At 32.6% G+C, this 16,420-nt stretch overlaps 1 protein-coding gene across 1 annotated transcript in view; it reads right to left on the bottom strand.

The window, feature by feature from the left end:
- Positions 1-16,420, bottom strand: part of LOC118199405 (protein eva-1-like) — a 212,110-nt gene that overhangs the window by 59,115 nt on the left and 136,575 nt on the right. Inside the window, exon 2 of the mRNA XM_085814998.1 lies at positions 1,021-1,220. Coding sequence (XP_085671124.1) covers positions 1,021-1,220 — 200 coding nt within the window. The remainder of the gene's footprint in view (positions 1-1,020; positions 1,221-16,420) is intronic.

The raw sequence follows: 16,420 nt of genomic DNA, 5'->3' as shown, positions 1-16,420 counted from the left end.
TTTAACTACACATTATTTACCAAATTTCCACTTTAAAAACTTCTTTCAGTTGCACCATATTAAGTTACTGTGAACGGGTGGTTGGTATAGAAATTTTACTAACCCTATAGATGAACTGAAATGATATCGCCAGGATTGTCCCAAACACCTAAACAGCGTAAATGTCATTTTACAAACAACAAATTTATTGTCTGAACAAATGCATCGCGACTGGCACTGATTATGTTCAGAAGTGGACAAGCTTTTAAAGTGAATCTAGTCTTTCTAAATGCACAGCTATTAATGGAAAGACAACGATTGTGCACTGTTATAAAGTATTTTGAAATGAATATTTAATGAATTAATTTAATGTAAATAAATGAACATTTTGACCTCCCCTCTTAAAAAAAACTGAAAGCTTTCAGATTTTTATAATACGCCGAAATGAGCGTTTCTTCTTCTTTTTCGTTTACACACACATACACGTTTCGAGAGCATTTCAGTTAATGTGCCTTTGTGCTAAAAATATTATAAACAGCATATTTTTAGAATTTCCGATACACAAGTCTCGCGCGCAGGAGATAAAAATGTTTTTTCCTTCTACAGTGTTGCCACAATTCGCTTTGAAATTGTTGAGTTTTTATCCAAAAATTAGTTAAAGTTTTACAAAATATGAAATATACAATAAAACAAATTCCAAATTCGCAGATCCAGATGCTGATATTCGGATGTTGGACAACGTTATTGATGATTCTAGGTACAGTTCTTTTTTTTAGAATGCGAAAAACATACATATATTCATGCAGATTCTTCATTATTTAATTTTTTGAAATGTAATACAGGACGCAAAGATTTGGTGGCAACAGTTTGAAAAGTGAAACGACACAAAATTGCGTTTCGAGACTAACAGTCCTTCTGGACTAATCCCCCTTTCGGCTAAAAAAAGCAAATTTAACTATAGCTTTCAACTATTATACAATGAATCCGTATTAAAACTGAAACATAATACAATATGATAATACAGGAGAGAGTTTTACTTACCTCTCGAACATCGTGCGCCCTACAACCTGGTCTGGAAAGGATATCAATACTTGGAGGTTTCATCTGTTCACGACAAAGTATATCACCTGATACAGGTTTGCCATATTCTGCTTGTGTGATGCTAATGACAGTATTCGGCCAGCATTCAATACGAAGTTTTTCATTATCACAAACTTGCATATGAAATGAACGTAATGTGTCTGAAATGCGAAAGGAAAACAAATATACTGCAATTAATGTTCGCAAAAATGGGAAAGTAAGGTTTACAAATCACAATTAAAATATTCTACGATTTACAAAAGATTCTAAGTTTATGAAAATGATTTTACAAAAAGCTTAAAATACCTACACTTGCTGAGTAGATTTAATTAAAAATATATAAAAACTTTTCCTGCAATTGGTGACAAGCGGATTAAATTGACTTGTATATCAGTTTTATAAAAATGATAATTTAACAGAAGGAAAATTGAAAACTTAGACATATCTGATATCTTTTTTAATTCAAAAAGATGAGTTATAAACATATTTATTATTGTTTCTTTTTGAAAGTTGAGACATTAAAAAATCAGAATAAAAATCATATTTTCAAGTAGTGAAATTTTATAAAATTACGAATGCGATTCGAATCCTAAAATCTTCCAAAGGATTCGAGAGTTCAAAGTATTGCACTTTTTTCGTAATTCGGTACCTATCCTAAAAAAGTATTAAATATATAATTAAAAATTTCCTGGAGACTAGTCTTACCGACAAAAAGAGAGAGAGGAAAAAAAAGAAAGAAAAGGGGAGAATGAATCTAGACCGTAAGCGGCCGTGAGTGCCACGCTCTTGAAATAATTTTTACCCCTCATTATTCGCTGTGATTCGTAAAAGATTCTTCAAACTGCATAAAAAAATTCTGAACTGTCATTCAAATATTTTTTATCGCATACCATTAAGAAAATAAGCGTTAAGATTCCAAATTCGCAGATCAATTCGCAGAGTTTCAATTATGTATTCATTTAATAAATCTCATTTGTATTCTTTTGATAAATATATAGAATACATTTATGTTTGTTTCTTATTTAAACGTATACTTCAAATTCTGATTAAAATTTGTAATATTACGTTCTTTTCCTAATAATTATTCTTATATGAAAGTTTTGAGAAATTTCAGAATTTTAAAATTCGGAAATGAGAAAATTTAGAATTTGTCCCATATATAATTAAGACGACGGTATAATAGTAATATCGTTTTTCTTCCTACACTGATTTATTAAAGCTATCTAATTATTGAATAGATAAAGTTGCGTTAAGTCACTGCAAAAGGTTCTTGTTCTTTCTAGAGTTATAAAAGACAAGATCTCATAAGAGGAAAAAAACTCTGTAGCTATTATTAACCTTATCTATAAAATACCTGATGTGGACAGCACATGACTTCCTTGTGCAGCCTACTAAATTATACAGATTTTTTGCTGCTTTTCATTTAAACTTATTTCCTCGAATTTCGTTATAGATATATTTTTAATTCAATTAATTCGGTTTTCATTTCGAGGCAAGGCAGAAATGCATAAAATCTCAATCTTCATTAAAAACTGTAAAATACAGAAAAACCAAAAACACCAAATACCGCTAAAATAGAAAAAAAAAAAAAAAAAAAAAAATTCCAGTTAAAATTAAGAGTTTCTACGCAAAATACGCAACGCAAAATGAAGCAATTCGGCCAGCGGACAGGAAGACAAAATGTTCGGTGAACAAAACAAAACTGAAAGTTAACTTTTGGTCCCATGGGCAAAAAGACACTGAAGCTGGTCACAAACTGATTTAATTCACTATTCCACTAAGGGTTTCAAATGTAAACAAATGGCCGCCTCGTTAGGCTTAGCGGAACTTAAACTTTTTAAATTATTGATAATTCTACAACTATCGCATGCAGATTGACTAAAGGCATAAAAACCTTAACAAGAACGCAAGAAAAATATAATGCAATCACATTTAAAGCAAAAACTGCACAATATACTAACGTATAAGAATAAAAAAACTGGACTCGTCTGGGTAACAGAGTGGCTATATTGCAACCAAAATGGGAGTTCATTGCGCTAGATGTAGCAGTCCCATGGACAAAATTTCAAAGTTCTACGACTACCGGTTTTTTAGTTACGCGAGATACATACGTACGTACAGAGGTCATAAAAGAAATCTCTTCTGAATGTATTTTAGACCCATTTCACAATCTGCTTTGGTAAAAAGAGTTCTGTATTCTGTTCTTAGGTAGAGGTGTCACGCAAAAACATCGTTGAAATGTATTCGAGAGCAGTCAAAATGGATAGTTTTGTTGAAATATAATATCAAAAGTATTGTAATCGTTGTAATTGTGAACTTACAGTACAGTATTCCTTCACTTCCTGCAAGGAAGTAAACATCAGGAAAAATTTAATTTTTCCTTTCCGAAACATTGATATATATATATATATATGTATATATATATATATAAAGGAGTAAAAAAAAAATTATACGTGGAAAAAAAAAAAAAAAAAAGAGTTCCAGCCAGTGAATAAATATGATTATACTTTCTACATACATGAGATTTTTCATATTTCAAACACGTTTCTGTATTTGCTGCGATGTTCTCGGCGGATATCCAGCCCTCTAATGACAACTTAATAATCAGTAGATACAAAGTAGAACTCCGTTATTAAATAATTAATAACTCGAATTAAATAATATGGGACCATTTCGAAATTACTTTTATTCCATGAAAAAAATCTTTGGTGACCTACAGGCAGCAATGAAAACACTGTTTAAAAAGAACTGTTCTTCTGTTTAAAAAGAAAATGATTCTTTTTAAACAGAAGTATGAAAATAGAGTCCTTTTGAACTGTGTTAAAATATATTCCCATCCCTATATTATATAAAATAATAAGAGGTAATGTGAATTTTCCTAGCAATGTTTATAAGGTAAGCTAAATACCGCGAGCGTTTAATTTGCAGTATACCAACTGATGTCGAAAGTAATATAGTATTAAAAAAATCTGATGTGTACATCACATGACTTCCTTGTAGGGAATATTAAATTATACGCCTTTTTTCTTGCATTTCGTTTAAACTTATTGGATTGAATTAAATCTACTTCGCCGACAGCGCATAAACCACAATAGAATAAGCATTCTTTAAAATTCACTTGATTTGTTTACCATAGGTACTCTGGCGCTAGGTTCACTTAACAGTATTATATTGCGTTCATATTATAACTCAGAATGCACAAAATTTATATCATTTAGGGAATTATCTAATCGTTGCCACATGTTCTATTCAAATACTAAAGTAAAGCAAGAACGATGTATAAAAGAAATTAAGCAAACAAAAAAGAAACAGTTTTTCACACACGATTGAGTATTTCTCATTCAATTAATTTCGTTCTCACTTCGCGACAAGGCAAAAATACATAAAAACTCAAAATATCTGTATTAAAAATTACGAAGTAAATCTTAAACACTTATTTCCTCGAAAAAATTCCAGAAAGTATTAAAAATGATTTAATTCGCAATAATAAATGAAGGCATTATGTTTGTTGCTGCGAAGCTACGTTTCTCTAAATTGGCAACAAATCCACTACTATGCTGTTTCAAATGTCAACAAGCAATGGCCGCCATCAAAAAAAAATTATTAGGCTTAGCGGCACTTAAACAACTTTAAAATTGTTGATAACTGTAAAAATATTGCACACAGATTTACTAAAGGCATAAAAACCTTAACCGGAAGATAAGAATAGCATAATTCAATCATTTTGAAAGCAAAAAATGTACTATTTACAAACATATAAGAGTAAAGAAACTGAGATCACTGAGCCGAGTAACAGAGTGGATATATATATAAATATATTTATATACGTTTGGTACGGCCGATTGCAACCAAAATACGAGGTGCACATCTACATGTTATAGTAGTCCTATATACAAAATTTCAACGTTCTGAGGATACTCGTTTTTGAGTTATGCGAGATACGTACGTACATACGTTCGTACAGACGCCACAAATAATTAATTCTCTTCAGAATTCATTTTAAAGCAGTTTTATAATTTTTTTTTTTTTTTTTTTGAGGAAAAGAGTCTTTTATTCTGTCCTTACGTACAGATATCATGCAAAAACATCGTTAAATTGCATTCGAAAGCGGTCAAAATGGATATTTTCGTTGAAATATGCTGCTTGAAACTTTTCGCGATTACAATATACAATGAAATAAAAACAGAGTAAGTTCGCTTATTTTAGTCACTAAAATACAGTAATAAAATATATTGTTTTCAAAAGAAGAATATTTGAATAAAATTTGTTATGGAAACGTTTAAATACATACCAAAAAAACTCCAAAATTTCCTTTTTTAAATTCTTCATTTCTGTTTAAGTCTGCTTCTTCTCTCCTCAGAATTTTCTACATTTTATTTTTGAATATCTTTTCTAAACTACTGAACCAGTGCTATATGGATGTATGTAAAAGCATGAAGTAAAAATTTCTCATAAATTTAACACATGTTTCATAATTATGAAGTTTTCATGTTCCAAAATTCTCCTTAGGAATAAATACTGTCAACATAAAATTTTTTTACAGAGTGGCATCTGGCTTGTACTGTGTGTGCGTGAGATTATGGCAAAGCCTCGAGGGCTATCTGCCTAAGAGGAGGGATGCCTTCGTGGAGGACTTTCTAAGGGAAACTGACTCGTATGCACGTTACACATGGGGAAAACCACGAAAACGCCCATGCAGCCAGCCCGTTCGCGGGATTCGAACCTCGGACCGAACTACCAGTGTTCAGCGACTTTACCGCTCGGCCGCTGGTGGGCCTGGCTTGTACTGAAAAAACACATTAATAATTCATTATAATTTTTTATGCTCCAAGCTTTGTCAGTTGAACTATTTTCAGAGGAAGACTCTTTTCAAAACAATTTAAAGTTTAATAGGTATCATTTATTATTAACGAACACAGCTACTTGGCAATTTCCCCCAAATTCGAGACTTCACACTTTATTATGTTTGCATACAAAATACGGAGATTACGTTTCTGTTTATAAAATATGTAGCTACCTCTGAATAATAAGCAGCGAAAAAGTTCACGGAAAAAATATTGGCAAGATTGAATTTTTGATTTACTGATTCCGTATTATTTTTTCCACCACGTTTCGGCTTAACTCATTTTTATTGTATGATAAAATCCTCGCAAATAATAGTTCTTTTAAATGAACACCTACGTTTACATTACTTACGCAAAATTGTTATGTTGAAAAAATTATATAAAACTTCAACGTTACGTTAACTAACTTCCTACTGGTGCCGAATAAAAAGAGTTCTCTGAGCTGGTAAAACTGATGATTGTTCTAAATCCAATTAAATATCTATCAATACATATCTTCAAAGTAATTCATTTCATTCCAAAATCAAATTCATTAAATGTATGATCTGAAAGTAAACCGAGATGAATCTTCCGGTATGTTCTGGTATTAAAATCAAAATATCGATCTTTCAATAAAAATGTATAGAACTTTCATGTGTGTTTCGGGATTATCAACTGGTAAATACCCTATGGAAAGACTAGGTAGCGAATTCTCGCTAGGTCTTGAAAGAAGAGATGACTGCAGAAGAATGTGATAATAAACTTTTTATTTTAACTAAACTGAACAAAACGCACTCACTCGGTGCTCACAATTTAACCACTACTTGTGGCTGAGCAATTTGAACAGAAAATAAAGATGTACAATCACAATAAAGGAAAGATTTGCTACACGATTGGCTTTTTCTTCACCCAAACCGCTAAATCGGCTGCATACTGCAAAGCCGAACTTAGAATATCAATAGAATCTAAAGAAAGTGGCTAGAACCAACTTATACAGATACAGCAACTTCAAACACGCATAAATTCAGAATTAACTCTTCTACAGCGAATTCTTAAAATTTCTGCTTAAGTAAGGTTTTCAACTCACTTAGATTTGCATATACGTCATTAAATTTACATTCTGGCAGAAAATTGAAACCAGAAGGGAAAGGAAAGCTTCTAAAACTGAAAATAATTGGTTAGAATAAAATAAGGTCTTTATAAATGAAAATTACATTTCATTACCAAATTCTATAAATATAATATCTTTCATCTAAGTCTCTAAGACAGTTTTCTTGAAAACACAAATATTCCAAAATACACAATAATTTCTAACTCCTTACAGACAGCAAGCAACATTGGATTTCACTTTTGCAATTAAACACAACCTCACAAAACACCAGAGAAGAAATAACCAAACATCAAGATCGCTCATAGAAATAATAAAAATTCAATAAATTCAGTTACAGTTTAATTATTTCGGCTCACCCTCTAATAATCAAAATTTCTCAATAACAACCAGTTGTAATTAACACTGATTTGTATTTTTACATTAAAAAAAAGAAGCTCAAGTTCTACATAAGCTCCATGTTTAAATAAATAAATAAACTTTATGGTTCAAATTAATGGAGTGATTGAATAGACCAGTATAAAACTTACATTCTAGAATTAGCAACAAAACCCATTTATTAATTTTTTCTAGATTAAATGAACATTAAGGCTCGATAACTGGCCATGTCTCTAACAATATTAGTAATAATATCTCTTAGAAGTGTGTTACATTCATAGAGACATACAAATTGCCAAACTGGCTTTTTCTAATAATACAGAAAACAATGAGTTTGATACTGAACTCGATTCCATGAAATACAAAGTTACCAATTGATTAACTTATACTATTAATAATTATAGCTTACGTAATTATCTTATTAATTATTAATTGTTTAATTAAGCTCTATGGAATAGGCATCAGAGGGCAAAATCATGTCAACATGTATTTATTCACAGAAAGGGGAGATAATTTATGCTATTTCCTTTTATCTTACGTTTTGTTTTAATTACAATAAAACCTCTCATTGGGACCATATCTCTTAGACGACTATTTTTAAATGTGACCCATTTTAGTTCTTTAAGATGACCACTTTCACAGATGACTAAAATCTTCTAGATCCGTGGGTAGTATTTTTATGTAGACGCAACGAATTCACTTTTACAAGTATTTTCGCATTATACATCCTATCAGTCCAAATTTCGGCTCAAAACTTAACACGTTCCCTGCCAGACCGTTTTTTGAAGATTTCCCGTTCAGGTCGCGTGGGGCGTATGCACCCCACGCTTTACATTTGTATTATTTTGTTTATGGCGATAAAAAAAATTGCCCATCACGCACGCCCCACGATTAAATGAGGGCATTAGCAGTAGTATTAAGATGCCCATAATTGACTGCATAATGAATTTTTTAAAAATTCTTCATTTTACAATGATAATACCAAATGGCTTGAACGGAAAGTTTAGTGTGGGTCGCATACGCCCGACGCGGCAGGGAACCTGTTAACAGGAATTATCGTGGCATCTAGCAATCCGCTCTGATTGATTAGTGGTTAACAATGCTGGGGAAAGACATTGAAATACTGGCGAGCCGAAAGTCTTCTCGATTGGTTCGATGGTAGGGAATAGAGCTGTAAGACCCTCAGATCCATACCCGGGATGTTCTCCGTCATATCTGGACGGAGCCTCCAGTAGGAACACAGATGTGAAATCAATCTTCCCTTGCGGTGAACTTTGGGCAACGGTCACGGTGATGAGACGACTAAATTACTGATAGGTCAATCTTGATGAAGCACACCTAAAGGGAAGAATATTAGAGACTCAGGGCACGAAATCACCCAAGGATTTCCGGCTCACCAGTATTTTAAATGCCCCTACTCCGCACAGACACGATACGCTCAAAAACATCCATGCTCTCTCCGAGATTCGAACTTGGTTCCCAAGATAAGACAGCCAGCATCGCTAACCACTACACCGATCAGGGCGGTAGTTATAGTCTGTTACTTTAAAAATAGGCACTTCAATGTCGTAGCGATCCTCCCTACCCCAATTAAGATAAGTCTTCGCAGCAATCATAGAATTAAGGGACTTCCGCAAATTAGATAATTAATCTTTTTTTCCCTCTCTCTGCAGCAGTTGTTGCCAAGGTTATGTGCCATGATTGGAGGGAAGAAATTACTTTCAAGGACTCTTCTAAAGTAACAGATTCTTAACTATTTTTCGCCAACCACGGCGTACGAATTAGTGTTGCAAATCTGCAATAGGCTTTACACACATGTGAAAGAAGGGTAGGTGCCAAAGCCGTTGCAACCGTGCTGCTGCACCGGGCGGCAAACGTTTGGGATCCCATGTCAGTTAAATTTTTGGAATGGGAATGGCACTCCAGCAAAAAAACTTAGGGAAAGCTTTTTGCTAGAGGGCCTCTGTAAAAGAAATACTTATGATTACCGTGATAAAATTATATTCGGCATGCAATTTTTTATGTTGAAATTTTTGTAATTACTCTGCCTTCCTTTTTACTTTAAATACGGTGAGCCTTTTCGTAGCAACGACCTTCTTAACAAGAACACTTCTGAAAGTAACCAATATTTCTGAGAATATAAACAAACATCAGCACTAAACAAATTTATAAAATGTTCGTCTCTATTTAGAAGACCCAAATCACATAGAACTGTGGATGGTCACCTAAAATTAATTATACAATAGCTACCTGAGGCAATGCCTCCTAAAGACTGACTGTGGCTTGGCCGCAACTGAGGATTTCTGGCCATAGCACTGACTGCAGATCTATTCGCTAAGTTCCCCGCTAATATTTTAATTTACCAGATAATACGCTAATTATCCTTTTGCGCAACATATTCATTTTTGCGAGCGTTTGCCTATTACTCAAAATAATTAAAGAGGACAGAAAATTAATTCGGTAGAAGAACTTTGCAATTAAAAGATGGAAGTTACTTAATGAATTACTATCCTCTAATTATCTCAAAACAGACTTTATCTTTCCAATTAAGCGATGAATTGAATCAATCAATAAATAAATAATACAATATAAGTATATGCGTATACTCACAACCGAGGAGTTTATTTTAGCTCTCAGAAAGAGATGCCAGTTTCAAGAAATGGATTAGAAAACGAAATATAATATTTAACGCGTAGAATCAATACAGTATTCGCCGTCTAGAATTTACTAGATCCGCAATACAATGGAAAAGCAAATACACGACTCATACCTTTCTTTCGCGAAATAATTTCTTGTCATCGCTGAATCGAAATAAAACAAGAAATAAAGGCAAGATTGCCGAGTTTTTAAAATTTAAGTTTTCTTTCTTTCTATTCCTTTTAAAGCTAGAGATCTTGCCTTTCTTAGAAATTTTCCTCCTTCTTTGTACAAACTGCTGGAAAAGAACGTTAATTTTCCCCCCCTTCTCTTTTTCAAAACATTCCGAAGAAAATCGTGTAAACAGAAACTAGTCTTTCAATTAGTTTGCAGAGCCATTATTTTTTTATTTAAAGCAGGAGACATGAAAAATGTGCAATGCCCTAGTCGGGTTCGAACACCGGACCTCCCGATTGCTAGGCGGACGTGCTGTCCAGTTACACTACGAAGGTAAGCGGTGAGGAGGGAGAAAATATCTTATATTAAATTAAAATTTTATTATTAGAAAAACTCACACTTAAATACTCCTTAGCCACTTCAATTAAAATATTAGGATAATATCTTCTGAAAAAAGTCAACATTATCAACAATAATAATATTTCAATATGTTTACGTTTGGAGTTAACCTGACTGATAATAGGAAGCAAATGTAAGCGCCTAGCTAAATCAAAAAGGTAACAAATAAAGAAAGAAAGGGGGGTGAAGTTTTTTTTTTATTATTTTATTTTTTATAAACCATTTACAGAAATTTCCAATGTGGAATTTTGGAGTTTCGCGTCAAGGAACATGAGGCATATGTTAGAAAAAAGGAAACACAGAAGTCTTCTGTTGCTCAACATTGTTGGTCCGAAAACCACACTTTCAGTTTTTCTGCTGCCAAAATTATTCAAAAAACATCTTCCATTGGAGAACTGGATTTTCTAGAGGCATTTCACATTCATAAAAATCTTTCTGTTCTAGTGAACGATCCTAATTCCAATCCAAATTTGCCTTCGGCCTTTAAAGAAATTATGTCTTAGTTCTGGTTTCACCAACAGATGGCGCCACTTGCTTATTCTTGCCCAGGCTTTCTTATCTTATCTAATCATTATTTCCTATCTGGTTCATTTGCGGTTTTGCAGCTGAAGATGGTGGTTCGGTAAAACCATCGAAACTAGTCCTGTGAAAAATATAACGCTGATTTTTGCTGATTTTTATTTTGTAAATATAATGCTGATTTTTGTTGTTTGACTGCTGAATTAGTAAACTTCACATCTTAGATCAAATTTTACTGCAGTGAAACGAAAGTAAATTCACTAAGTTATTTCTTCACATACTTCACAAACGCTCAGTGGGTTCAGCTTTGTTGGCATGGGAGGTATCTATGCATCGTTGAGAAAATTTACTTAAATATATTAGAACACTCGGCTGACTGATAGATACTACTGTTGAATGTAAAAAGCGATCTCTTTTAACAACACTGCTGCTTACCAACACATACAATCTGCGAGACCATTTTCAAAAGCATTTCAGTCAAAATAATTGCCTCAAAATTTAGTTCATTTGTCAGAGTATCTAAATCAAATTTTGCGCTACGGTAGATACGATGCACAGAACGATGAGATGACGTGTTAATAGAAAGGTTACCCCGGTTTTTGGAGTTAATCCTGTGACTTTTCTTTGTGGAAGTTTGTCAAAAATCTAGTATTTGTGTCTCCACTCTAATTTCTCGGATCTTCCCAATCGTATCTGCCTCGTGTGGAACAAAACAGATTACCGCTTACATTCCAGTCATGGCCTTACATAATCGAATTTAGCGTCCTCGGCAAAAATGTTTTGAATGCTTTTCTTATAAACCAAAAATTGTGGAGTTACAACAGAACATTTCAAATAAATGGCTACTTGATGTACTCAGAACATTCTGATTATACGGTACTGTGACCCTCTGTATATGGAGCCTCCTTAGAGCTGCTATTATCTATAATATGAAAAAAATCAAGCATTTGAGAGATATTAAAAATTTATTTAATTAACTTTAAAGATTTTGTATCGTTTGCCTTGTTTATTTGTTATGAATTAAAAAAATATTTCATGCAGTTATGAGTTACCTTGAATATAAAAACGTTAAATGCAGGGCCTGATTACCGACTAGGTATTGGCAGTTTTTCATAGATATTGCAAATAATTAATGAAATTAAGTTTGGAAATAAATATAGTTTTCATAATTCTCTGCATCTTAAAGACTTATTCAAAGTGTTAAAAAGTGAGCTAAAGATTCTCCCAAAGATTTATCAAATAATCCTTTCCTAATAAAAAAAAAATTTGACTGCTTTTTCAAACATTCGCCAAATACTTGTAACACAGCACTAACGCAAAAGACCTTTTGCTGCGTTATACTGTATTTGATTAACATTCTAAGCAGTAAGTAATACATCCTGAAAAGTGACGACAAACCCACAAGCACAGAAGACCAACGATCATAAATAACCTTTACAAAACATTGACATATAGCTGTTAACTAAGATCGTATCTCTTTCCAGAAAGGAACTCTCTCTCATTCTCAGCACCCTAATCACGAGCCACTCTCATGTCATTGAAAACGACAAGAAGTTGCTGGTGACGATACACCGAACAAAACACATCCCCGCGTTACAAATTTCCACATTTGTCATTCGTCTACTCCCACAATAACGTCATCACGTGTTTGAAAAATCTGGGTTCCTTTTACCAGGGCTAAAGAAAGAGCCCTGTCCTTTTACAGGATTGAATTGGCATTCACTACACTGATTCAAAACTACGGCCGGGGAGAAAAAAAATAGCGTGGGTTGCTTGCTGGAACGCAGAATGATTAACAGCCCGGAAGCTTTAACCAAAGCGAAATGAAACGTGGTTCCTGACCTTCGCTTGAGAGTTTTGTAGTGTTTTCTTGTATGCTCTTCTCCACCCTAACTTCTTCGTCTCCCTTGTAGGGGCGCTTCACACATTGCTAAAAACATCCAACTCTTAAAGATAAGTTATGTTTTAAACCACTGTACTAGAGTCTTCGCTGATCTCGACATTCAACTTAATTAATGATAAAATTTGTGTCTACTGCATATAAATATAAAGTTGTACTTATAAAGTTTTAGGACAAAATTCTTGCGAGCCAAACGATAATTCACAACATTTATTACTATAACGTCTCAACATGCTTCTTCTAGACCAGCAGTTCTCAACCTTTTGACTAACGCGTACCATTTAAACAAAAATTGAAAAACTTTAATACCACCATTACATTTTACAATTTCTCAGTAGAAATATTTAAATATATATATATATTGCCACTTGCATAACCTATTGGCTATTTGTATTAAATATGCGCACATAAAAAATTGGTTACCATTTTTAATTATCAAAATTTAAGTTATAATTCTTTAATTCTAAAATTTAGTGCGAAACTTGAGCCTGTTTAAAAGAGATCAATTTTTTTAAATCTGGTCTTATTTCATTTAGTTTTAACCGTAAATTATAGAATTCACTTTTAATTTTGTACTGCATTTATCTTTCAAATACAACACAGAAGAAAACCAATGTTCACTTAAATAAGTTGTGCAAAAAGGCAATAAAAATTTAAAAGCTATACTTGAAATGCCTTTAAATTCTTTTTTTTTTTTTCCCCTGTTTAACCAAAGTTGACGGGTGTGTTATGTTTGAAATCTTCAGTTAGCGTTCGGTCTCGGGAAATTTCTGTCAATTTTTTTTTCTTATTTCACGAGTTAAAATTTCCGGTACATTTGAACAAAATGGATTTCTAATTCAATTTTATTTTTCATAATCCTCAGAAAAATACATATTTAAATTATTTACCAATGAAAAACAAAGATTTTTAATATCGGATGTTAATACTTCTTTTATTTTCAAATTATTTTCGGTTAGAAAACTTTCTAAAAATGGTAGAAAGCTTAAAATATTATTATCCAATTCTTTGATCATTAGGTCGAGTGTTTTTAACTCTGCATTTATTTTCTCTTTAATGGTAAACAAATTAATACTTGTCCTTGTAATTCTAAACTTAACTCATGTAACTTTCCAAAAATAACAGCTAAATTTGCTAAACGCACTAAACATAATTCAATAAATATCTTAGCAATTCAAACTTTAAATCACAGAGGAAAGTTTTAATTTCTGATCGAAGCTGAAAAAGACGTTTTGAAACTTTGCATAACCACCTTTCTTCGGGATGTAACAAAAGCGTTTCATGTTCACTTCCAGTCTCTTGGCCAAAAAATCGTAAATATTCTTGAATTTACAGCTCGACTTTTAATAAAGTTAACAATTTTTTTTCATAGCTTTTTCATAGCTTGATTCCAAAACGATTTTCAGGTTTTTGGGGATTGTTCTGGCTACTAAAGCTTCACGAATGAAAGAAGAATGAAGTAGTTAGTAAATTTAGTTTCAGGTGCGACTTTTCTTTATTTGAGAAATAACAACACAATGTTTTCCTGTTAACACGTGAGCTTCGTCACTGCATACGGAAATGCATTTATTCCAAGGAATATCATTCTTACACATAAAATTGTCAATTACTTTGAAACTATCATTTGCAGTTGCTCTATCATGAAGATATTCACAAAATACTCTTCGCCAATTCATTTATCTTCTTCGAAACATACATAAACTAACAACTGAACAAAGTAAACAAAGCGAAAAAAAAACAGAGGGGTTAAAAACAAAGGAAAAAAAAATATCTCTAACGCGCGAGACTGTGTATCGGAAATTCTAAAGATATGCTCATTTTAAAATTATTTTGCTGTTGAATTGAATTTTATGGTTTACGTGCGAAGAACATATTTAATAAATAAAAATAATACATAAAACAAAAAGAAAACGCCGTTTCGGGCGTAATATAAAGTATGAAGGCTTTCGGATTTTCTTTTTTATTTATTTACATATTTATTGTTCATTAAATGGAGATATGTTCGGAAAATCGTTTCCCCGCATTGTAATGTCACGTAGAAAATGTTTGTACAAATTCAAAGCTCGATATCTTATCAGGAAGCAGTTTAAAAAATTGATGACAAACTTTTGACCATAACGACACAAAACCATAGCGAACTAAATAAAAGTTTATAAAACCTTAATATGATCTAATTGTTTTTGTTGGAACGGACAATATGATGGATGCAAAGATGCTGATAGCGGACCCAGGAACGGTCGTGTCTCCAGTCTTTAACAAGACAGAATATAAAAACAATACTAGAGCTGTTACTGAGAAATCATCATCTGTTTCTTCTGATACCATACCATAGGAGCTTAACATCTGTAAAATATCTATTCATAAAATTCAAGTGGAAGATTTTGAAAAAGAAAAATTGTTCTCGTTTTGTTCTTCACACATTTACTGCTTACAAGAAGTCTCTCTTCGTGAATTACCTTTGTCAAAGAACAGATGATAAATTCCATATTTGAGAAAGATGTACAGTCATTATAGGCTTAAACAGCATTTCCAACGATAAATTCAATGAAGGACTCAAGTCAGCTATATGAAAGCGTCAAGCATTATATATACTTGAAGAGTTGTATTTTATCATTCATTTGTTTGGATGGAGGGATTTTATAAGCTTTTGCAATAAATTATTTTTGCTAAATTAAATTAATTACAGTGGGAAATTTATTCTGAATATAATGTATTAGCAGTGATTATAAAGTGATTAAAGACTAATGAAGTAACCGAAGTTCCAAGGAAATTCAAATTTAGTACAAATTTAACTTGAATATAAAATCAGTATAAATTTCAATTAGCTATTCAAAAATGATATTTCTAGAAAATTTTTTTTTTAATGAAATGATTTGTCATTTAGCTGACAAACAGGAGCAAGTGATTGATAAGTTTCACCTTGCAGTTAAAAAGCAGTTCGTGACAAGTTATTCTTGCGTAATCCACATTTTATACTAAAGATGAAACTTCCGGATGAAGCACAAAATTATAATTAAAAAATTGCAAATACAATTAACATTGCCCCATTCTTTCTTATATGACGAAAGCGTCTCAAACCAGCTAGCTTCGTGACTATCTATTAATTAAATATTTCTGGCATATCGCTTCATGAAGAATTTTATTAGCCACTTCACCTGTGCAAAGTGTAGTAGAAACGAAAGATACATTACTTACGTATATGTGGGTGTAGGGGCGTGGAAATGTGTTTGCTACAAACAAACAATAAAAACAGGAAATTCTGTGTGTTGACAAAGACCATTCTGGTCAGAATATGAGACGGTCTCACATATAATATGATCTTACATATTTAAAGTTTTTTTTTCCAACAAGGATGGCCCACCAGCGGGCTAGCGGTGAAGTCGCTGAACACTGGTAGTTCGGTGAGGAGTTCGAATTCCA

Source organism: Stegodyphus dumicola, chromosome 4, assembly GCF_044657685.1.
Source record: "Stegodyphus dumicola isolate Sdum_Otavi_A_Nest chromosome 4, ASM4465768v1".
In the NCBI taxonomy this organism is placed as follows: Eukaryota; Metazoa; Arthropoda; class Arachnida; order Araneae; family Eresidae; genus Stegodyphus; species Stegodyphus dumicola.
Note: the sequence above shows the minus strand (reverse complement) of the source record. Positions and strands in the feature narration are given on the sequence as shown.